At 37.9% G+C, this 24,268-nt stretch overlaps 1 protein-coding gene across 6 annotated transcripts in view; it reads right to left on the reverse strand.

Annotated features, from left to right (window-relative positions):
- The window catches only part of LOC131070237 (DExH-box ATP-dependent RNA helicase DExH7, chloroplastic), a 408,882-nt gene that overhangs the window by 316,137 nt on the left and 68,477 nt on the right, over positions 1-24,268 (reverse strand). For all 6 annotated transcript variants that reach the window (XR_009371539.1, XM_058005745.2, XM_058005743.2 and 3 more), the window contains exon 12: positions 5,495-5,617. Coding sequence is in view for 5 of the 6 variants with exons in the window: in XM_058005745.2 (XP_057861728.2) it covers positions 5,495-5,617 (123 nt within the window). In the remaining variant the exon portion in view is untranslated. The remainder of the gene's footprint in view (positions 1-5,494; positions 5,618-24,268) is intronic.

Here is a 24,268-nt window from a genome sequence, read left to right on the forward strand (position 1 = left end):
AGATGTCCAAGAATGCATGAAGATAGGATGCAAACCAAAACGCCTCCTTCCTCCAACAATTTCTCCACAAAATTTGCCTTGAAATGGTCAATAATCGTTTTTCCCTTGCATTTCGGGTTTTTTGGACCAAAAGACAAGTTCGATTTGTCCAAAATGAAGCAAATCGGGTTTTAGATAGAAAACAACAAGTTCGATTTTCACTTTTCCCACTTTCATGTCAAAATCGGGGTTTTTAAGACAAATAGCAAGTTTAATTTTTCACTTTTTCACTCATCAAGCCAAAATCGGGTTTTTTTGGACAAATGACAAGTTTAAAATTGTCAAAAATGCACTTTCATGTCAAAATCGGGTTTTTTGGAGCAAACTGCAAGTTTAAAAATACTTGTAAAAGGGAAATAAAATCCCTACAACAAGTTAAAAACACCTGCACATATGTAATGGGGATTTAAAATCCCTATTACATGTGAAAACCATTAAAGTAGGGGTTTTTTGAACAAACTGCAAGTTTACTTGCAGTTGAGCCAAAAAATCCCTATTTTAACTAAAAATGACCAAAAAACAATAAAAAGATAAAAACATTAAAGGGGAAACTTAAAATAAATTACAAGTGACATATTTAAAATAAAAGTGCACATGTAATTGATCAAAAATTCCCCTACAAAGACCATAACAATGAATATCATTAAAACTTGTAGTTTGAACAAAATTCTCCACCTGCAGTCTGGGTTTTAAAACCCGAAATTGAAGGAAAGGCATAGCAAACGAACCCAGAATTGGACGAAATTCGGAACGTAGTTCGAGAATGGACTGAGGATCAAGCCAGTCCAAGGATTAGTCAAAATTATGCCTCGGGAAGCGTGCCATAGAGTAAAAATTTCAATTTTTTCATAAAAATTTTCCCGTAGTGGTCCTTCATTTTTGAAAACAAAAATGAGGACAACAACTGGCTCTGACTAGGGAATTCTTTCATTTATCCTTCAAGATTATGAGAGAAAAGAATCCAGAACTCTAAGTGCCTTCCTCTTATCCATTTGGTCACAGGGTCAAACAAAGCAAAAACAAACAAACGAAAGACGAAAAACAAACAAGAGAAAGACATTATGTACAAAAAGTTACCTCGAATCTTCATTCAAAGTAATGCGTCAAATGCTGACCATTATATGGCAGTGCAAATGGTGTTCCATCATGATAAGCCAAGATAAAACTATCTTCTCCAGCAATACGGTGAATGGTGAAGGGTCCTCGCCAAAGAGAATCAAATTTGCCATGTAAAACTTTCGGTTCCCTTCACTTATCCCAAAGCAAAACACGATCACCAACTTGGAATCCTTTTTGCTTTGCTTTCTTATCAAAAAGAATTTTGACCTGTTGCTGATGCTGAGCAATTCGGTCTACCACTTGTGTTCTTTGTTCTTCCAGCTGGGAAAGATACATGATCCTTTTGTCTAAAGCATTCTCATAAGTTTGATCCTCAATTGCTTTAGATAACTTGAGAGCAGGAAGTTCCAAAGTGATGGGTATTTCTGCATTGATCCCATAAAGAAGCTGAAATGGTGACATACCAATAGCCCTTTTAGGTGTAATCCTGTCCGCCCATAAAGCATCAAAAAGAGCCTTATGCTAGGACCTTTGATTTTCCTCCACAAGTTTGCGAATAATAGTAATCAAATTCTTGTTACTAGATTCCACCTGACCATTACCTTGGGGATAGTAATCAGAAGAATGAGTTAACAAGATATTATACTCAAAGCAAAATTGTGAAATTTCTGAGGAAGAGAAGGTAGCTGCATTATCAGTCACAATTTTGAATGGAACACCAAACCTGGAAATAATATTCTCCTTGAGGAATCTGCATACTACCTCAGAAGTAGCGTTCTTTACTGGTATGGCTTCCACCCACTTGGTGAAATAATCAGTAGCTGTAAGGACATAGGAATGACCTGCACTTGAGGAGGGATTGATCACACCAATGAAATCAATGTCCCATTGCCGGAAAGGTTCTTCAACAATAACCGGCTTCAATGGTAATGCTGCAAGCTTTGGTTTGCCTACAAACTGCTGACAATGTACACACTTACGTACCCACCGGAAAGCATCTTGAAAGAGTGTAGGCCAATAATATTTTGCTCTTAAAATTTTATGAGCGGTCACTGGCGCAGAAAAATGTCCACCACAAGCCTTGTCATGGAAAGATTCCAGCAATTTAGTTTGTTGCGCTTTGTCAACACAACGGAGGAAAGTACCATCAATGGCTTTTTTGTACAAACCAGTATCCCATAATACGAAGTTTGCAGCTTTCAACTTGATACTTCTTTTTTCCTTGAATGTCAAATGTTGTGGACATTCGCCATAGGTCAAGAAAAATGCTATATTAGAGTACCATTCATCAGTAGTACTAACAAACAACACCTTGGGAAGATCTTCCGAATCATCCAATTCTCGCTCCTTCGGAATACCTTCCGCCATCAGCTGATAGAGTCCTCTTCCTCGAACAAGCTTTGTAGGCTTGATCTCCAAGTCATACTCTTGGATTTTTGCGATCCAATTTCCTCTTTTTGTGCCAAACTCCTGTTGTGTTAAAATAGATTTTACTGATGTATCAGGAACTAACACAATGGTATGAGAATTCAAGATGTAAAAACGGAAGTTCTTAACTGCTTTAACCACCGCATAGGCATTCTTCTCAATAGAGGAATACTTGAGTTCATGAGACTTCAGAGGACAACTCATGAAAGCGATAGGAGATTCAATTCCTTCTGAATTTTTCTGCATCAGAATAGCTGATAGAGTATGCTCGGAAGCATAGCTATACATAATGAACTCCTTAGTGTAATTGGGACAAACCAACACGGGTGCATGAGCAATTGCATCTTTAATTTCATTGAATGTCACTCTTCCTTCAGAATTCCAATGGAAAGAAGACTTTCCTTTCATCATGCCCACAATATGACGAGTCTTCTCCGCAAAGTCAGGAATGAATCTTCGCAGAAAATTAACCTTACCAAAAAAGGAATGAACAGCAGTCTTGTTGGATGGCAAAGGGAGATTCTGAATTGATTTAACCCTCTCGGGATCAACTTTTATACCCTCCTTGGAAACAATGTGACCAAGAAGTTTTCCCTCCGTCACCCCAAAAACTGACTTCTTGGGATTAAGAGAGATTCCATGCTTGCGACATCTTTCAAGTACATCTTGTAGATGAAAAAGATGATTCTCACGATCTTTAGAAAAAACAGTAAGATCATCAAGATATACTACAATATACCTTCCCACAATACCACGGAAAGCCAAGTCCATAGCTCGCTGGAAAGTAGCTCCTGCATTGATCAACCCAAAAGGCATTCTGCGGTATGCAAATGTACCCCATGGAGTGGTGAATGCAGTCTTGTGTTGATCAGGTTCACTAACCTCAATCTGATTGTATCCCGAAAATCCATCTAGCATAGATAGCATCTCGGAGCCTGTCACCGTTTGCAAGACTTGATCCATGATTGGCAATGGATAATTGTCCTTGAGTGATAGCTGATTAAGATTTCTAAAATCCACACAGATACGTATTTCTCCATTCTTCTTACGCACCGGTACTATATTCGCCAACCATGTTGAATGATGGATGGGAAAGATAATCCGAGCATCAAGCATCTTTTGAACTTCAGAAAGAATGGTACCTGAAATCTTCGGATTATATTGGCGTTGCTTCTGTCTAAAAGGTTTCGCGCCAAGCTTGAGAGGAATGTCATGTTGCACTTCCTTGGGTTGGAAGGACTTTAGATCATCATATGAGTACGCCAAGACATCATGGTATTGGCGCAAAAGCTGAATAAACTGATCTTTCTCATCTGAAGTGCAGTTATTGCCAATATTGACAAACTTTGGATCTCTGGTAGATCCAATATTATATTTCTCATATCCCATAGGAGAATCAGTACTTTCTTGTTGACGTCTCTTGATATAACGATCATGTTGATCGAAAAGTTTTTCAAGAGAAACCAATCTCTTGATATAACTTAAGTGTCTAGACAGATGGCCTTGCATGTCTTTTTTTGCTAAGAAAAAATAAACCTTCCAACTCAGATGAGCTTAAGTAAAATCTTTTACCACACGCTTTTAAATACAACTTTAGTAATACTATCAAAATTTCATCAGAATCCATTTCCCAGAAATTGAGATAATGTCATGAGTCATCTATGTGACACTTCAAAGCACAAAATATCTCACATGAATCAAACAAAAGACTAACAAATCGCTTTAATCTAATTTCTCACTACATCTGCATACAGCAATTAAAATAAAGGGGACTCCCATCAGTCGGGGCTGCCCCTTGGCAACAATCAATCTTTCAATAACTGGGTTGAATCAGAGGTGCTCCAATTACAAACGATAGAAAAAAATGCATGCAAGTATCATGTAAATTTTATTGAACATAATGGAAAATATTTATACAAAGGCATAGCATGTTGGCTTGGAACATACCTCTATTATGATCTTATAATCCAAGAATCAACCCCACTAAATTCTTTTATATGTGGGTGTTGTTACAAACTCACTCAAAAACTTTATTATAATAGCTACTAACCAAAAACTAAGAGATATAAAGCTACTAAATAGAGACCCATAACTTATTTACTCACTAACTATGGTGAATCACACAATTCCTAACGTTCTAGTCACTTTAGGGTACTAATAAAATGTCAATTTCAATTCGATGCCATGATTACACTTGGGTGTTTGTGTCACATTGGGATAGTGTGTGTAGGAGAATTTCCACCTTTTATGGTGTTGATCTTGTTACTACTTTATCATATCCACTTATTGTGGAGTGATAATTCCACCTTCGGTGGGTGATCTACCTCATGTGGAATATTTTATTGTTTTTCCTACCTACCCACACCTATTTCCTACCTACCCTTGTTTCTTATTGAGCCACATGTCATGTTTGTGTGCTCACATATCCCTAGCCTTGCCTATATAAGCAGGCTCATCTACATTGTTTGTATGGGCAATCATTGAACGATTGATGAGCTAGTTGATCAGTATTTTCATCTTGATAGAATACAGTTTATTCCTATCATATATTTTGTCTCTCTTATTTGTGCTTTCCATTGCCTCTAGATCTTGGCAAATTCTCACAAATTTGATTAAGGTACCTCAGAGATTTAGCTAATGATCTAACTAAAAAATGACTCAGTTCATGAAAATTTTCACTCCTAGGAGCATAATAGTGAAACTGAGTTCCTTGAAACCATTAGTCCATGAACATGAACCAGTAACTTTTATCCATATAAATTGTCAGGCTAAGAAATCTAAGCAGACGCAAGCTCTTGACCTCAAAGTTGCATCAGTCAGCAAACTAAATCATTCTGACAATGGCATGAGTTGTAGACAGACAAGCCATAATTCAAAGATAAACATGTTGTGCTTAAGAGTTTACAATAAAGGAATAACAAGATCATCAAAACAAGAATGTGATTAATAGTTTATGAAACATGCATACCTGAGTTGTCTTTCCGCACCCAGTTTCCCCACTGACAACAACAACATCATTGTCTTTTATTAATTCAATAAACTGTGTCTTTGACTCTGCCATAGGAAGAGCCCTCCTAGCTTCCAGCATCACCTATTGATACAAAAGAATGACGATAAATCTCATTGAAAACTATGATTGCAAATAGATGATCTTAGATGCCCAAATTTTGAAGAGTTCCTATCACTCCAAGGAAAACCATTGGACAATCTTATGCAAACGAATATAGCATTGAAGAGGATGAAAATGTAGAAAAAATTGGGATATGTGCTACCAAATTATTTTCTGTGAATTGTAAGGTGTGCTTCTAAGGAATAACAAGATACAAATAACATGTTAGAATCTAATCAAGCTCTTGTCTCGTGCTCTGGACTAAATTCCAATACATAAAGATTAACCATTGCATGCTGAATGGAAGGAAGCCTCCTACAACTCAAAACCTACACATTGCTTATTTTTTCAGTGAAAATCATATTAAAGTTTCTGAAATTTATTCACACCATATTCCAAACTAAATTTATCCAGTTCTCTTTATAACTTTGCCACTCCACATGTTTATGGAGCCACTTGGAACATTTATATGTATTTTAAGAGCGTGAGGGAATGAACAGTAAAGCTAGATAATGTGTTTTAACATTTATTTTTCACAACTAGAAGAGTTAATATCCTTCAAATTGATTATGAGCTAGATTATTCTTAACAGTTGTAACTACTAAAAAGACTATATGTTACCTACTTCTAACAAAGACCAAGATTCTCAAAGTGTCAAGATGATATTTCATTAATTGGAATACACAATCTTTTTAAACAAAGAAATAGAGTAAGAAACATTAATGTTGTCCATGCATGGACTATATAGCTGAGAAAGCAATATACCTGCTAAGTGGAAAGTAACAAAAGATCTCAAACGAAAGTCACCTAAGAATCTTCCAACCACATTGATACCTTCCATAACACACATAGTAGATATTCAGTGCCTGTCCAAATTCGAAGTGCAGATCAAATTCGCCAAAGATTCTTCAAAAGGGAATCTATCCTTTTACTTTCCCATGCTTCCTTTAATTCCCACACAGCCTTTCTAGTTCCTTATTTATCTGCAGCTACTCTTAAATCTTTCAATAAAATACTTTGAACTACTTTTTCAATGGACAGGGCTGCATCCTAGACGGTATGACCAGCTTCTTTAATTCAACAAAGAACTTGATGATATGGCTGGGGAATGGTGCGGCTGGGTATCACTCAGCCGTACAAATTTTATTTGATTTCTCTAATCATTCACCACCACAATAAATAAAAAAATTGTTCTTTCCCACTTGCACACACAATACAATGGACTCTGAAAGCTATATGCATTGCCAATTTGGCACACACAGCACTCATAAATTTATATTCACAAGCAAACTCTATAAATTTGTACCTAGAACCTGCAAACCTGGAAAAGATGAATCGATTTACTCCAAATCCTTATTTGTTCACAAACCTTTAATTTTCAATCATTCTGCACACCTATGAACTCTGTATGAATTCACAAAGGATTGATTAGGTGGGTTTTCATCCACAAAACCAATAACTGCCTTAGGGTTTTGACCCTAGGCTGAATAGCTGAACCAATGCTCAAACTCTCATAGGGTTTCTTCAAAATGAACATTCTGAAATATGAAATGAGTTTGCACAATAATCCTTTTAAACCCTCCCGGAGCTTTCAGGAAATTTAACTATATAATCACTTTTAAAATAGTAATTTCTTTTTTGCTCTAACTTTATAATATTTCATTTTGAACCCAGGTAAGTCACTTTATTAAATAAAATATTCAACATACAAGTAAAAGTAATTAAATACAAGTTACCTGAAAACATTATTTTAGATAACTTAATTCAGATTAATTAAATTATGTTCTCCTCAAATGCCTGGGCCAAAAATCAGGACTTTGCACTCCTCCCTTCCCAAAGATTACTTGTCCCCAAGCAACCTAAACTTGTATGCCAATACCAAGATCCCAAATGAACCTGTAGAATGCTCTGCCCAATCTCTGTTGCACCAACCTGGTGCAACTGAGCCAAAGATTCTGCCAATCTTTGTTGCATTGTGAAGCAATCTACAAATCATATAGATCTCTAGATCACAAAGTCAAATTGGGAGTTTGCCATTCCCAATACATGATGGCTTCTGTTGCACCACTCTGATTGTAGCTAGAATACCAATGTGCCAAGTCTCTTTTTCCCTATCCTATAACCAAACATAATATTCATCTTGTAGAAACAAACTAACCGACCTCCAAGATATTCATCTGGTATGAGGAAGCACCTCATACCAGAGTGATCTATGCAATCTCTCATCTATCCCACTCTTATGCACCATCAAAAACATGGTCAAATCATTTGATGTGGGCTGAAAAATAAATGACGAGCATACCTCACAATGCCATCAATGTGAAATTCACCTGCTTACTCCATTGAGTATCCTAAACAATCACTTTAATTCCATGTCTTGCCATTCTTGTCGCATGAAATAGGAGGTGCCTCACAAATCGGATTATTAAAAGATGATCTTGCATCAAAACTAGAAGATGTATCATCATGCAAAATTTATTCACTGACATTTTAATATTGATTGTAATCTTCAGTGACATTTGACAAATCATTGAAATATCACATTGTAATTTTATGAATATTTTCCTGTTTTGCAAATTATAAGGTATTTAAATATTTTGTTTGTTGGCACTTATGAGTATTAATGTATTTATAAGTTAAAAATTTTAATCTATATATATAAACACCCAAGGCAAAACAAATGCCACACTGGCATGCACAAACCCCAAAGTCGTACCTGTCCCCATACCAAAACCAAAACCATAAACTTAGGCAAAAAGAGAGCAAGCATGGCATTAAAGGGAAGCATGACACAAGAGTGACCTGCAGAAACCAATCATGGGTGAAAACTTAAGAAAAGTAGGGGCAAATCCCCTCAAGTTATTATCTCCAAATGCTGATTACAAGGCTTACTGCATCAAGGCCTCCATTGGCCATCTTACAAAATGAATTGACATCCAAAACCTAAAAGAGCATAAACCCACTACTATCAGACATTCCAATTGTACCAACAACATGGTTATTTGTCTTGAGGAGCAATCACAGCTATTCACACACTGCTGGGTTGAATGACCATTTTTTAATTTTTAAACTTCTGTTATGTTTTCCTTATTCCCAAATCCATCGGCAACCTCAAAATTCACAAGATATCAGGGGCAAAATTAGCAGGCCCGTGTGCAAGACACCCAACTCCTGGCCTTTGCAAAAGCTATCCCTACACCCAACAGGAGACATTGGTGAGCTAGCAACTACATCTAAATGTGGAGCCAACACTTTTTCTACAGGCATGGATTTGAAACCTGCAACATCTCTCTCATATCTTGTTCTTTTCCTTCAATTGACCCACTCAACTCTGCACCTCTGAACTTTAGTTGGAGTCTGTTCTCAGTGACAAGGGGTTCACTCAAAGTGTGCCAATTCTGTTGCACTATGACTGGCTATGCTCTTAGGGGTAATATCTGTAAGCAGTACAATAACAACCTACTATCATGACTCCCATTGCTGTGCTGATTCTACTATATGAAAACAATAACATTTGGCTTGAAAAGTTGACACTGTACAAAGAATTTCCCATGAGTACAACACAAATCAACTGAAAATCGATGCAAAGAACAATTGAACAAATGTCAAGCTGGTGACAACGACGGTCATTATTTGCTGTTTTAACTCACGGGCCAGTGTGAGACACTATCCAATGAGTTTGCAGGCCAAGCTCACAGGTAAAAATGAGATTTTTGGCAAGTAAACCGGGTAGCACTTGCTACTAACTCAACTGTGACTTACCAGGTGAGTAATTCACCATCTAGTTTTGAACCATGAGCACTTGCAAGTTGGTGAATCGTTTGCAAGGTTTCTTAAGTATGTTTGGTAACACTACAAATTAAGAAAGGAGATCATCATCCACATGATCACGTGCCATTGCAATTCTTGCAAAATTATAAGCAACATCAAAAGAGGTCATCATATCCTCAAAAGATCTAATGAAACATCATGCATAAGAGAGGTAAGGCCAATCCAATAAAAGATTGTTTGATTAAACTCCCAATGCTTGATGCAAGTTCAGATGAGACCAGCAGTTGAACAAATTTGTACGAATCTTATTCATGCTTTGCAGGTATCTATAAGGCATTCCATAGAGATAAGACAACTTCACATTAATACGTGCATTGACACTTGAACAATTTGGGACATTTATGTATACCACATGAGGCAGAGTACCAATAGCTAATATAAGAATTCATTTCAACAAAGTTGCAGGTCAATTTGGAGTTCAAAAGATTCTTATGGTTTCCAAGAAGTGTTTCTTTTGGTCACATCTTGGATATTATGGTGTGAAGTATAATTAAAATCCTATATTGCCTTTGTTATTACCTAGATGGTTCACAAGAATCAACACATGCATATTTATTTCTTGAAAACCGATAGCTAGATCGGATTATATGAGCAAATAAATATGAACAAATGTATCTACATTGGGCTGGGCCCAAAATTGTTTATTGTAACTTGTAGATAGGGTAGGCCCAATTTGGGCAGTAAAATCAAATATATATTTGAGCGATCATTTATGTAATTGGGCTGGGCCCAAACTCATGTAGCTTGTGGTAAAGGCAATCAAGCAATAACGTCTTAATAGGTCAAGACTTATTTGAGCGATATACATAATATTATTATTAAATTAATAAGGCAGGCCGACTTGAGACTTGACACCACAAGTCAAGTATATAAGCAAGTCATTTGCATGGCATAATCAATCAATCATATCATGTGAATTACATCAACTAAGTCAGCGAACTTGTAGTGAGCTTCAAGTTGGCGAAATTCTTATCTCAAGCTTATTGAAGGTCAGTGGTCATCTCTCTCCATTGGCTGGTCTGATCTGCAAGTTGTCAAGTCTGCAATAGTCATCTTAAGTCTGAGACAGACTTCTGGAAGGGCAGCGATCATCTCCATGCAAGCGAATTCTTTCTACAGATCTGTACATCAAATCTCCAAGACAGCAAGGCAGAATTGATACATCTCGGTCAAGCGAATTCACTGAAGACTGTTTTGGCAGCAAACTGATCTGAAGTTGGAGATAAGTTTCATGTCTTGCAATTGCCTTCATATTTGACATAATATAATTGGATTTTAAGGCTGGGTTTATCACCTCCAAGAGGGAGGTTTTCCCAGGGTATTGCTGTGTTGTGTTTATGAGCATTGTGTTTTCAGTACATTTTCAGTTTACATTGAATTCTGTTATATCTGATTAGTAAAATTAACATTATTTACCAATACCAAACAAGCCATGGGAATCATTTTCCATAGATAACTTTTCAGGGTTACCTACTACAAAGCATGGTTATTCTTGTCTATATACAGTAATTGATAGATCCTCAAAGATTGAAATTCTTTAGCCATGTCAAAAGACCAATATAGCTCGGAAACAACTCAATTACACTTTTAGAAATTATGGTTTCACTTGATCTATCATCAAATATAAGCATGACACAAGATTCTCGAGTCAATAATGAGAAAAGCATTAACAAAATCTACTGCATTACATCTTCAAACTAAATAGCAAACAGGATGATCTTGCATCTTATCCATTTGTACAACTCCAAAATTTGAATCATGGGGGACGGCAGATATGGTACAAAATAGAGACAGTAGGGATAAGGCATCAGTTTCTAGTCATGGATTGACAGGGTCAGGTAGATGAGCAGGGGAATTTTTCTTTGCTACTGATAGCAGGGGTCAGCCCACTAATGGAATTTTGGCATTGGAGGTGCCCAATATCTATTTCTAGTTTACAAATCCCGAGCACCCGCAACTTCTAGCACAGATAGGAGCTCACCTCTTTATGAAAGTCGATCCTCAACAAGCCATCTATGGACCTGTTGACGTGTATTTTATACACAATCATACACAGAATAAAATACCGACAGGCATCTTATCCTCTCTTGAGAAAATAGTCTCTAACTGCTGAAGATCTGCGAAAAGGATCAGTTAGATGGACTCCAAGGTTCTTTTAGTGGGGTCTCCACGTGTGGACAAGCTTTTTAGTGGTATGATGTGATTTGCTGTTTCCTTCAAGGCGTCTTACAGATTCAAAGGGCTCAAAGATTTTACTAATCTAAAAAGGAACTTTCAAAAAAAAATGGAAAAAGGACAGGGTTTAAGGAAGTCTAATCTAGCCTAACCCTATGAACGACTTAGCATGAATGAGATTTGGCAAGACTCAACCAACTTCAATTTTGCCATAAGATAACAACTCATTTGAAATTAGTGCGATCTTCTAAGGTAATAATGGTGTTCAATGCATCAAAGACCAAGGACACTACTACGAAGGTACATATCCTAGATGCGAAAATGCTTGAAGGTTAAGGACTCAAAATGTTTTCCAGTCGACCACGCAAGGCGTTCCTACAATCAGCAAGAAGCTAGTGGTTTGGATTGCGAATCCTACCAAATATCAAATCTCACACTTAGTCTTTCAAATTAACAAACTACTTTGATTGAGCGTGATTCAAGTACATCCAACAACCATGAAGATAACTCAAGAAATTTGCAACAAAACACCATAACTTCAATATTTTATTGATTTCCAAGTCATCATATACAACAATTGCTTGAATTTCTCTCTTCAAGACTCAATCTTGCTACAAAATAAAATTTGCTTCTAACTCTAATCTTTCTATCAACTATTATCTCTCACACTTATTCACTATTTTCTATTCTCAAATGAAATGAAAAATGGGGGTATAAATAGCATCCCCAATTACAATGAAAGGTCCAGATTGAAAGTAAATCAATGGACAAGATCATGACACCTAAACCCTAATTAGGGTTTGTTACAAATGACCTCCTTTTGACTGAACAACATTAAATACATAGCCAAATATTAAATTTGGCACAAAAATCTAGGAGGTATCAACCAATGAGAAATAAGATGTCATGTCATCTGTAACAACCTTTCATCTAGAATCTTATTCCCTTTCCAATTCTCTTTCTTAGCATATGCAATGAATTTTGTCACGATTCCTTCGATTTCTGTGCTTGGAATCTCGGGAAGATTCTTGATACTCTCTTCTAAGTGGATAACCTAATCAAATGCATCTAGAAGAGCTGTGTCCCAAGTAGGTTCAAGTTCCTTTGTTCTATCAATCAGGAGCATGGTGGCATACATCTGATCATACTGCTCATCTGTAACATTTGCGTCCTTGCGAAAGATGATCTTGATTCTATCCTCAAATTCTTGTAAATCCACATCTGTCTCGACCTCGATCCTTCTGCCAAGAATGGTACGAAGTACCTCAAATACTCTGTCCTGGATCGGATTGATCACCTCCTCAACTTGACCACATCTAACACTGATGTCCTCAAAGAGAACACTCTTTATATGGAGTAAGGTTGACCACTGAAACAAACTGTGAGAATCACCTTCTAAGATCCTCTCTTGTGCTAAAATTCTTCTGGATGTGTGTCTTATAACTTTCAAGACAGGGATGACAACGTCCTTGGTATGGGCAAACGCAGCTACTGTTGCCATCAATCTGTGAATAATCTCAAGAACTTGGATAGCCTGGTGGGTGATCTTCGACATCCTTGTAACAAACTCTATGGCCACCGTGTGAGATCTATCCATCCAACCACATGTACGCTGGACCAGGTTCCTGAATCTTTCTGCTTCATTGATTGATTGAAGGGGCAATGCCTGCAATGGTGATCTGACTGGATCCTGACGTCCCAAAGGTTCATTGATGTGACTGAAATACGTCCTCCATGCACTGACCTCTTTCTCAAGCTTTCTATTCTTTTCTACTTCTTCTCTAAACTTGTCCTTCAATGCCTCAAATGTGTCGGTGGCATCATCTAAAGTCTGCTCTGCTGTGGAAGGTCCTAACTCAATAGTCTGTATATGATAGTCTTCTGCTAGGATCTCACCCTCATATTTGTCTGCTGCCGGTGTAGCTATCTGCAGTTTTCTAGATCCAGTCTCATCTCGAATCATCTTGGACATCTTTGTAGCCTTCTTCTTCTCTGTTGTCATATGTGAACGCCCAACGAGGCTCTCTAAATCAATTGCACTGTCCTCGTCCTCAATTACGATCACCTTAGTCAATCTTTCCTTCAACCAATCTGGGATATTTGATCTTGTCTCTTGAACTTGAATTTCTTTATGTACTATTTCTTCTTGTCTGGGAGGAGATGTTACTTCATTATCTTCTTCTAAATCATAGTCTTGGAGAGATCCATCGGACGAAACATGCTGTGCCTGTTCTTCCTCCTGTCTGTCATTCTGTACCATCGATTCCATGGACTCTTCCACTCGAACTGTTCTATCCTCTGGTCTGGAAGAAGTACCTGGTGTTTGATCTTTGTTGGCACCTTGCTTTTTCTTGGAAGACTCTTTCTTTTCTGATCTTTTCTTTCTCTTCGAACCTCTCGAATGGAGATTGCCCTCACTGGCACATCGAAGGTTACCTTAACCTGAATTCCTAGGATTAGGATTGCCTTCACTAACACTGGCTCCACCTTCGGCTGGTTTCTCTTCCAAAGTAAAAGACATGGCTATGCCTTGTTCTCTCAACTTCTGATGCTGAACGTCTACCCATCTGCGAGTACAAGACAAGACTGGTGCCATCAAATCATCTAAATCCACGGCCTCGGGCTCATTCCAATTCAAACTTATTGTTTTGCTTTCTCTATCATATGAAGATTGGATGTGCCTGCCGTTGTCCTGAGCTTGGTCGGCTACTCTGTAAATCTTACATTTCCTGATGAAATCCAAAGGCAATCTAGAATGTATCTTTCGTTTCACTTCGAGATCATCTAGGAGATTCATCATAAAATCTTCAATTTGGTACTCATGTCTAAATCTTCTACCGACCGTCTCCTCTAAATGTCCATGTGGATCAAAACTATTCCTCCAAGCAAAAGATGAAAAAGGATACAAGGCTAACTCCTTCTCTGCGTCATCCATGGCTAAGACATTAGGACATACCTCAACTGAATTACCCAAAATAATAGGTACCTGAACTCCATTCTGATGTCTGTGTCTGAATGCCTTCACATATGCTGCCAACTGCCTTGTTACTTCAAGTAACACAATTCTGTCTGTCGGGTACTTCGGCAACATGTATGGAGGTAAAGGACATCCATGCACTCTAATGTAAGTGAACTTGGGAATTTGAATGAACCAAGCACCGTACCTCTTGATGAACTCCTGGGCATCCTGAGATAATCTGTTGTGAATCCCTCCTTGCAACGTCCTTGTGATGTTCATCGTGAAAGTATCATTGATTAACTTGTAGTTCTTCCCTGGTGGATGATGCAAGTAGGTATAGGATTCACAAACTCTGACCTCGCCGGGTCCTCTTCCAATCACTCCTCTGTGAGGTAGTCCTGCGTACTCAACGCTCCTGATTAAGGCATAGATGACGTATGAACTCATGTGGAAGGACTTAGTAGCCCTGAGTCTTCTCAACTGTACGTCCAAGCAATGGCTAATTATCCCAGCCCAATGTATTGTACCCTTTCCTTGGACAATCACCTGGATGAAATAAAACATCCATTTCTCAAAATAGAAGGCATGAGGTGCTCCTGTAACTCTGTTGAGCATGGTAATCAAATCTCTGTACTCCTCCTGGAAATCAATCCTGTGTGGTGTGTTCGGTACTTTGCTCAGACGGGGACGACTCTTGAGTAGCCAGTTCTTGTTGATTATGCTTAGGCAAGCATCTGGATCATCATCGTACACTGATCTGGCTCCTTCAATGCTCTTGTATATCATGTCCCTGTGCTCTGGAAGATGGAAGGCTTCACTTATGGCTTCCTCTGAAAGGTACGCCAAAGTGTTTCCCTCATTGGACACAATTGTCCTGGACTGCGGATTGTAATGACGGGCACACTCGATTATCAACTCGTGGCACTGAATGGCTGGAGGAAAACCGGCCGCCTTAATGATGCCACTCTCTATTATTCTCCGGGCGACAGGTGATGGCTTGCCGATGTAAGGGACCTCCCGGAACTTCTTTGTGCTAAAGTTCCCCAAGTTGGTATCTCCAATGTTACTCCACTTGGACACGATCTTGGTCTCCACTTCTTCGGTCTTCTGATCTTCTTTCACGAGAGCCGAGCGACTGGTGGATGCTCCCGCCTTTGGGGTCGCCATACCTACACAACATTTCATTATAAGAAATAGATTTTGCAATAAATAACGTAAATAAGAGAGATAAATTTTAGGAAACCTCATGATAAGTCTCTAGAGTTATCATTTCCTAAAATACAACGATTGAGCCAAGAGATTCAAAATTCAAAATTTCAAAATTTGAAATATGACGATGAATGAATAAAACAATAACAATTAAATCGCCATACCTCGATAGAGAGCTAACTCTAGAATGCAAAAACAAAATTTGCCTAGGCAAAATTTGAGGTATAAGATAATCTTCAATATGATCTCCTCAAAATTGACTTCGCCACCTCTGGAGAGAATGTGATCTTCAATTATCGCCTTGGACGTGGTCTCAAATGGATCTTCAAGTTCGCATAAACAAATCTCCAAGTCCTTAGCAAATTCGCCTCAATGTATCCTCAAGTTCGCACCACCTTTGGTCTTCAACGCAATTCGCACTCTATACTTGATGATATACTTCGCATCACTTTTGGTTTGGATAAAGCGCCACCCTTTGGATCGAAGCGCCACCTTTGGATGAATGAAACTCGCACCACCTTGGATAATATTCGCACTATCTTTGAACACACTTAACACTTTCCTTCGTCTTCCTTAATTCGCATGTAGAGAGGTAAAATAATGATGTAGAAATGATAGTTTTTACCCCCCTTTATATAGCGCTCTCATCCTTCACCCCTTTGGCCGACTTGAGATAAAAAACACTTTTAAAAATAATTTTAAATGATTTGCAATAAAATAAGAAGGCCGACCTCCTTAAATGAGCGCTTGAAATCGATTTTTTATTAATTAAATAATTAATTATTAATGCCTTGCGTTTTTTTTTTAAATGAGAATTTCGATTTTTAATAAAGGCAAAAAAATAATTAATAAATGTTTAACGCCATATTAAATGCCAATTTAAATAGAATTTTCAATTTTTAAATCAATTTAGCATTTAAGGAAATTTGAATTGTTTAATTTGGCGCCAAAAATATGAAAATAAAGGGACGTACCTCATTGCTCTGGTCCCTTGGAGAGGGACAGGAGCGATTCACCATCTTTGGCATGATTCTTGCGTTTTCAACGTTCGACTCCTTCATTTCCACGTCCCAAATCGATCATCTAGTGGTCCTTCGAATTTGAATTTCTTTCTTGTGCGAGCAAGTGCATCTTATGACCATTATCGCCCTGGTCCCTTGGAGAGGGACAGGAGCGATCCTAAGTTTTTTGCTTGAAATTCTCCATTTTGGTACGATCCTCTCCTTGTATCATTTTCCAAATGCCATTTAAAACCTTGTGCGTCCTTGTCTTAACGTGATTTTCAAAGAATATCGTGTGTTTTGCCTAACATCGCCCTTGTCCCTTGGAGAGGGACAGGAGCGATCTCCATGTCTTCATGTTCATCTTGTATCTTTGACCTTCGAACCTTCATTGTAACGCGAATAATATCATTGCTTGTGTCCTTTGCGCTTTATTCCATTTGTCTTCATTATGTGTTTGGACGTATTAAAGGGACCATCGCCTTTGTCCCTTGGAGAGGGACAAGAGCGATCCATTATTTCTCCTTGATCTTGGCGACTTTTAAACTTCGATCTCCTTTGCAACGTTTTCCCAACGATGTCCCTTACCTCGTCCATCCTCGCCTTGACTTGCCTTTGAAGGAGTATGAGTGTTTTTGCAATAATCGCTTTGGTCCTTGTCCAAAGGACAGGAGCGATATGGGGCTTTTACATTACTTGGCGATGTTTGGACGTTCAAAACCCTTGCGAATTATCTTCAAACGATGCCTTGGACCATATGCAATCTTAGGACGTCTTGACTTAGCTTGATCTTGAACCAAAACAAGGAATCCAAAGCAAATCGCCCTGGTCCCTTGGAGAGGGACAGGAGCGATATAGCCTCCATGCTCAAAATGGTGATCATTTTACGTTCAAAAACTTTTGTATATCATCTTTTATCACGGCATGGACCCCATAAAACATTGCAACGTCTTGTCCTTACGTAAATTTTGCATGAAATGGCCAATGCATCTAACATCGCTCTGGTCCCTTCCTGAGGGACAGGAGCGAAGTTCATCATTGCGAGCTTGTTCTTGTTTTTACCAACTTGCAATTATCTTCATTGCGTGAAATGACGTCCTTTAAGTCCTCTTGATAACTTAATATTTGCTTATCCTTTGAAATCGATGCCTTAATGGAAATATCGCTCTGGTCCCTTGGAGAGGGACAGGAGCGGTCTGGGTCTTAGAGTGCACATTCCTTCCATGTGATGACCTTTACAACCTTGCGCTTGATGGAAATGCCCTAAAATGTCTTCGCCACCCTTCGTCTTGACTTGGATCGGTTTAAACATGAACAAGAAGCAATACAATCATTGTATCGCCCTGGTCCCTTGGAAAGGGACAGGAGCGAACTTGCTCTTGTGGCCTTCATTTCACTTTGTCTCCTTCCAAATTTATATTCAATGGATTTGTCATGCTCTACTCTATTCGTTCATGCCTTGACATCATTTGTAACTTTGCAAGAAAAGCAATTATATCAAAAATCGCTCTGGTCCCTTCCTGAGGGACAGGAGCGAACTAGGCATTTAACACTGTTATGGACGTCCCAAAAATCTTCAATTTATATTCAATGCGTTCATCTCATGTTCTCCTTTGTTTTTGAACGTAAACTTGCCTTGACCCTTGTCTGGATTTTGCAAAATGAAGGAAATCGCTCTGGTCCCTGGGAGAGGGACGAGAGCTACAAGGTACCTCGCCCTGGTCCCTTGGAGAGGGACAGGAGCGATTTAGTCAATATAGGTCATTTTCCTTCGTTTTTGCATATCAAATTATATTCATTTAGCAAAGCATCCTCCCTTGGACGTCCTCAAATCATTAAGCTCTCGAAATCCTGCAAGGACAAGACGAAATTTGAAATTGAGCTCCCGTCCTTCACTGAGGGACAAGAGCGATTTTCCTCCTGGAGGCATTTCTGTGCTCATGAAAATCTTCAATTTATATTCAATGGAAAGATCTCGTCGTTCTCCATCATTTCAAACGTAAAATTTGTCTGGACTCTGCAGGGACGATGAGATATTTGAAATTGAGCTCCCGTCCTTCACTGAGGGACAGGAGCGATTTTGCTCCTACAGGCCAAAATAACAAGATTTTTCACATTTTAACACTTCACGAGGCGAAAACAAATCAATTCCAATGCCCAGGACCAAAATTCAAAAAAGTCAAAATTTGGTCAAAATATTCAATCAGACAAAAATTCATATTGACGGTCAACACTTAGACAAATTCAAGCTCTGCATGAACATTCCAATTGAAAATTAGACCATTTTGGCGAAATCATTGCATTCAAAATTTGCATTCTAGAAAAGAAGCTCAAAAGCTCCCAAAAAACAACCGGATTTTGGCTTGAAAAGGCAAAATTTAAAACCCTAAGGCTTGGCCCTAAATCCAGACAACCAACTAACTAACAAAACCCTAAAAACAAAAGCGAAAACGAGCGAAAAACAAGCAAAAAGAGGGGGTCCCCATTTGCGATGGGGCGATGTGTGAAATGGTCACAACAGGACCTTACTTCTTATTCCTTATTCTAGCCAAAAAAAAATATAAAAGGAGGATTGGGGCTCTCATTTGTAGAAATGTTAACTTTTGATTTTCATATTTCTTTTGTTTCGGAAGAGATTGCTTCTTCATCTTTGTTTGTGAGGACGAAAACCCTTGCAGACAACATTCTCTACATTGTTGAGAGATACAATCTGGAGAATACTTGGTGGTTTCATTCAAAGGTCAAATTGGGCATGTTGGAGATTATATATATCAGCCCTCAAAGCTTATTGACAATTAAATTTGGAGAAGATTGAAGAGGGTTTATTTCTATATGCTGGTTATATCTTCTTCTAGCTAGCCGCACCATTCTCAGCCAGCTATACCACTTCTTGAAGGCCCAAATGAATTTTCTAGGGCAGCCATTGGGGTTAATTTAAAGCTGGAATCTGCATTTATTAAAGTTCTTCGCTGCAGTTTGACATTTCCCAACCTAGCTGTCCATTTTGGGAGCATTTTTGGCACTTTAAGAATGCATATTTTGTTGAAATAATAGATAGTTTGGATCAAATATAAGTATTACTTGTATTGGGTTGGACCCAAACGCATTATGTAACTTGTAACCATTAAGGATGTTGATATTTGTAGCTAAGTCAGATCCCTTCTAGGGCCGACCTAGCACACTTAGCATGTGTATGGCCATGTCGGCCTTAGCCATGCTTGCTATCACATTTTGTTACATAAATTCTTGTTTAGGTCTAGCCCTATTTGGGCGGTGTATGTAACTTGCAAATATGAAAATTGGGCAAGACCCATAATGTAACTTGTAATAGGTCAAGACCCATATGTGTAACTTGTAAATCATAATGTAACTTGTGATTCTTGGTGCCAAAATTATGCAAGGCCGACTAGAGACCTATAAAAGGCATTAGCACCTATATATGCAAGGCGATTTGAGGTCAAATCACAATCAGATTAGTGAATCATCTATCTCTCTAATGTGCGACTTACCTCTGCACATCAACCAGCAAGCTATCTACTATTGGCGAATCATCTTCAATGAGTTATATTCGCTATCCAGGCTAGTGATCTGCCCTCTGCTTTCTAATCAGCAAACATTACTAGCGAATTGATATCTCCAGTCAAGCGAATTTTGTCTAAGGCTGGCGATCCATCTTCCATAGTGGGCAAACTATCATTCTAGGCTGCCGAACCTGCTATGCACTACTGAATTCTTGTTCATGCTGAGCGACCTCTCTCCAAGACAAGTGAACTGCAATATATGATCAGCAATCTGCATTCTGGGTGGTGACATCAATTCTGATCAGATCTATATATCAGATAAGTTATTATGTGCCCTAAAAAGGGTTAAGATTGTAATCTGCTACTGTGTTTATCCTAATCTGATCTGAGACATTCATGCTGGGTTTTTCACCTCCAAGAGGGAGTTTTTCCTAGGGTATCACTGTGTTATGTGTGTTGCATTTATTATTTTTTGTTTACTGCTATCAGTCTGATCCTAAAATTAAATGGTATCAGAGCGGGTTCCTTCTATAAAGCCTAACAGCTTGAAGGTAGATCTTGTATTAATTCTTTTGCAGGACTAGGGCTAGCATGAATCAGCAACGAATCTGGACAATATACCTACTGGCAAATTGAGGGCATAGATGGGGCCATAACAAAAATATGAAGGGTTCAATCTTTGTATACAGTTGTTCTTACTCCTCTACCCTCATTTGCTTACCTCTGTTAAGAAAGGTTTGGAGACTTGTATTTGCCTGCCTTGTCGTTATTGGTATTAGTTCTTTTCTACAACTCTAGTTTGGGATCTTAACTAGTGCACAAGGTTCTCTTGTTTGTTAACTATTTCATCAGAGAGTACCTTCATATGTTGGTTTGTGCACTTGTTTCCTTCTAGCTTCAGATCTTAAGTATTTCTTTTATTCCATTAAGGGCGGTATAAATGTCATCCTAAGGTTTGTAACTATCACCCTAGTTCGAGCTTTGTTCTTGCTTTAAGAATTTGTTCTAATCCTTAGTTCGGATTATCTTACTCTCTATTTTTGAGTATGTTTATCTCTCATCCTTCCTGATGTGATTTGCTATGAATATGCAATGATCCAAATTGATGCATTGATCTGAATATATCATCCTTGACACTTAATATTATCAGCATTTGTTTCAGATATAAAACTAGGAGTATCCTGACGGACATACCAGCACGCATAAATAGGAAGATTGTAAGATGAATGAAATTTATAGGAGATTTAGAAATATGGAACATTAGTTGAAAACATATAATGAATAGTGTCATTTAATCATTGGTGTGATAGGCATGTAAAGGTAAGATGTCTTAGTCATCCTATTCAATAGCTATGCCTAATGATATTATGATCTGATCCTTTATGATACTTGCTGCATATGCATAGTTCTGATGCACCGTATTCTATCTAAAATGCTCAATAGTCTTGCTGCTCTGGAATTATATAATCTTATGGTGTGTCTCTTGATTTGCATCAAATCTTTTAACATCGTATAGACTGTATTTTCTGTTCTATGAATGTTTTATGTTTGGATAAAGTTGTCATGTAGGGTTGTGACTGTGCAACTCTTGGTTCTCATCAGCTCTTCGTAAAGCTCTCATAATCCTTGTTATACTTTCATTGTAGCCTTGCTATGTTGCTCATGTGTAGAGGACTGCTTTTAGCTCTAATGTATTTTTTTTATGTCATGACATTCACTCTCCTCCTTACATAATATTCATTGTGATATCCATCTTTTCAATACTGCCTATTAGATTTTGAAATAAGTATTCTCTTGATGATAAAAATCAATGAGGTATCTAACTCAGTTCTTTTGATCACATGTTTGTGTTCAACTACATTGTATCTTTTGAGTGGTTGATACTCACATTTGATTTTACGCACTGGCTGGAAAGGCAATTTGGCTTATATACCTTGCTTATGGTCTTTGTAATATTTTGGATTGTCAAAAATTTTCTGAAGTCATCCACTTGCCTTAATTTTTTGATCAAATCAAGCACGGCTACCTCTCTGTTATGGAAATCATTTTTTTACATTAAAGAATGTTGTGTAGTGAGTGAAGTTGATCATATTCTTTGGACTAGCAATGTACAAAATCCTTGTGTTATACTAATTGTTTTGAGCAATCTTTGCATATGTTCTCAATGGTGGAAGTCTAGTCAATAAAGAGATAAGTTATCTTACATGTTCATGAATTTTTCTTGTTAATTCATTCTATTGGAATATTGAATCATGTTTTATCCTACCTTTGATGCTTCTATTCAAGATACTCTTGAACTATCATGCCTTCAAGCTTCAGAGGGAGCTTGGTAATAAGAGCCTACACAAACTCTCAGTTCATTCCTTCACTTGAAGGTATGCCATGATCATAAGGATTGTGCTATGGGTCCATTTCGTAAAAGTGAAGTAAGGAAAAGATTGGCATTTCTCATTTTTATGGAAACTTAGTTGGTTGCTTTCATTAGTTGATTCTTATCACAATCTTATATTAAGAATCAAGAGGGAGTTCCATGTTCCCTACAATCCTCAGTAATTGTGTTAATAGAAGTATTGAGAAATATGAAGTTAGATGTATAGCTCTTGGTTATAAGGAAACACTTGCTCCTGTTGCTAGATATACTAATATTAGAATCATTATAGCTAATGTTGTAGCTAAAGGCTGAAAGTTGGATATAAAGACTACTTCTCTTAATTGAATAATCAGAAGAATATGAGATTCAAGATAGAGAATCTCATGTATGCAGATTGAAGAAAGTTTTGTACGGCCTCGAGCAGGCTCTTCGAGCTTGATACAAAAAGGACTTGATAAGTATTCGATTAGTTTAGGATCTTGCAAGAATGATATTGATTCTAACCTTTACTTTAAAAGTATTCAATAGTGAACTGCTAATTCATTTCATATATATATATATATGTGGATGATTTATTTCTAACTGTTGGAGATAGTCTCATCATTAGATGTAAGAAAGAATTAGCCACTGAATTTGGAATGAAGGATCTAGGCCTAATGCATTACTGTCTAGGACTAGAACCATGGCAAAGATCTTATCCTTAGTCAAGAAAAATATGCTATTGATATGATGGATTGTAAACCTATGTCTACTCCTATAGAAATTGAGTTTATCTGCAGCTAACTCTGATTTTACAAATCCATCGGAGTACAGGTAGTTGATTGGATCCTCAAAGCATCTAGTTAACACTAGACATAATATTTGTTATGCGGTGAGTGCCCTTTAGACAGTTCATGAACAAACCTAAGCATGTTCATCTTGTTGCAACCAAGGATATCCTGAGATATTTGCAAGAAACAATTGGCTACGAGCTGAAGTATCCAATCAACACTGTCATTTCCTTGGAAGACTACTTTGATTCTGATTGGGAAGAATGTATTACTGACAGGAAGGACACTTTAGGAATCTGTTTCAGGTTGGGTTCAACCATGATCTCTTGTACCAATAGGTATCAATCCTCAATTGCATTGAGTACAGCGGAAGCTGAGTACATTGCATCAAGTGTGAAGCAATGTGGCTTCACAAAGCTTCTTGCTAGGTTGTTTGGCCAACCTTGGGAACCCACAATCATTAAATGTGACAATCAGAATTGTATTAAGATGTTTGTTAATCCTATGTTTTATGACAGGTCAAAACATGTGGAATCTCATTATCACTACATTTGTGATATGATTCAAAAAAGTGCAATTCAGTTGAAATATGTCAGCACTATTGCAGCTGTTCACACCAAGCCTCTTGCTCGAGTGAAGTTTGTGTACTTCAGAGAGAAACTTGGGGTTGTGGAGAACACAACTTTGGCTGAGAGGGAGTCTCAGTCCTAGTGATGCATTAAGTTGCATCTTCTACCCTCTGCGGGCAATGCAAGGTGACATTGGATCCTTCTCTGGGAGAAGGTTGAAGTGAAAG

The sequence above is a fragment of the Cryptomeria japonica genome, chromosome 2 (assembly GCF_030272615.1).
Source record: "Cryptomeria japonica chromosome 2, Sugi_1.0, whole genome shotgun sequence".
Lineage (NCBI taxonomy): Eukaryota > Viridiplantae > Streptophyta > Pinopsida > Cupressales > Cupressaceae > Cryptomeria > Cryptomeria japonica.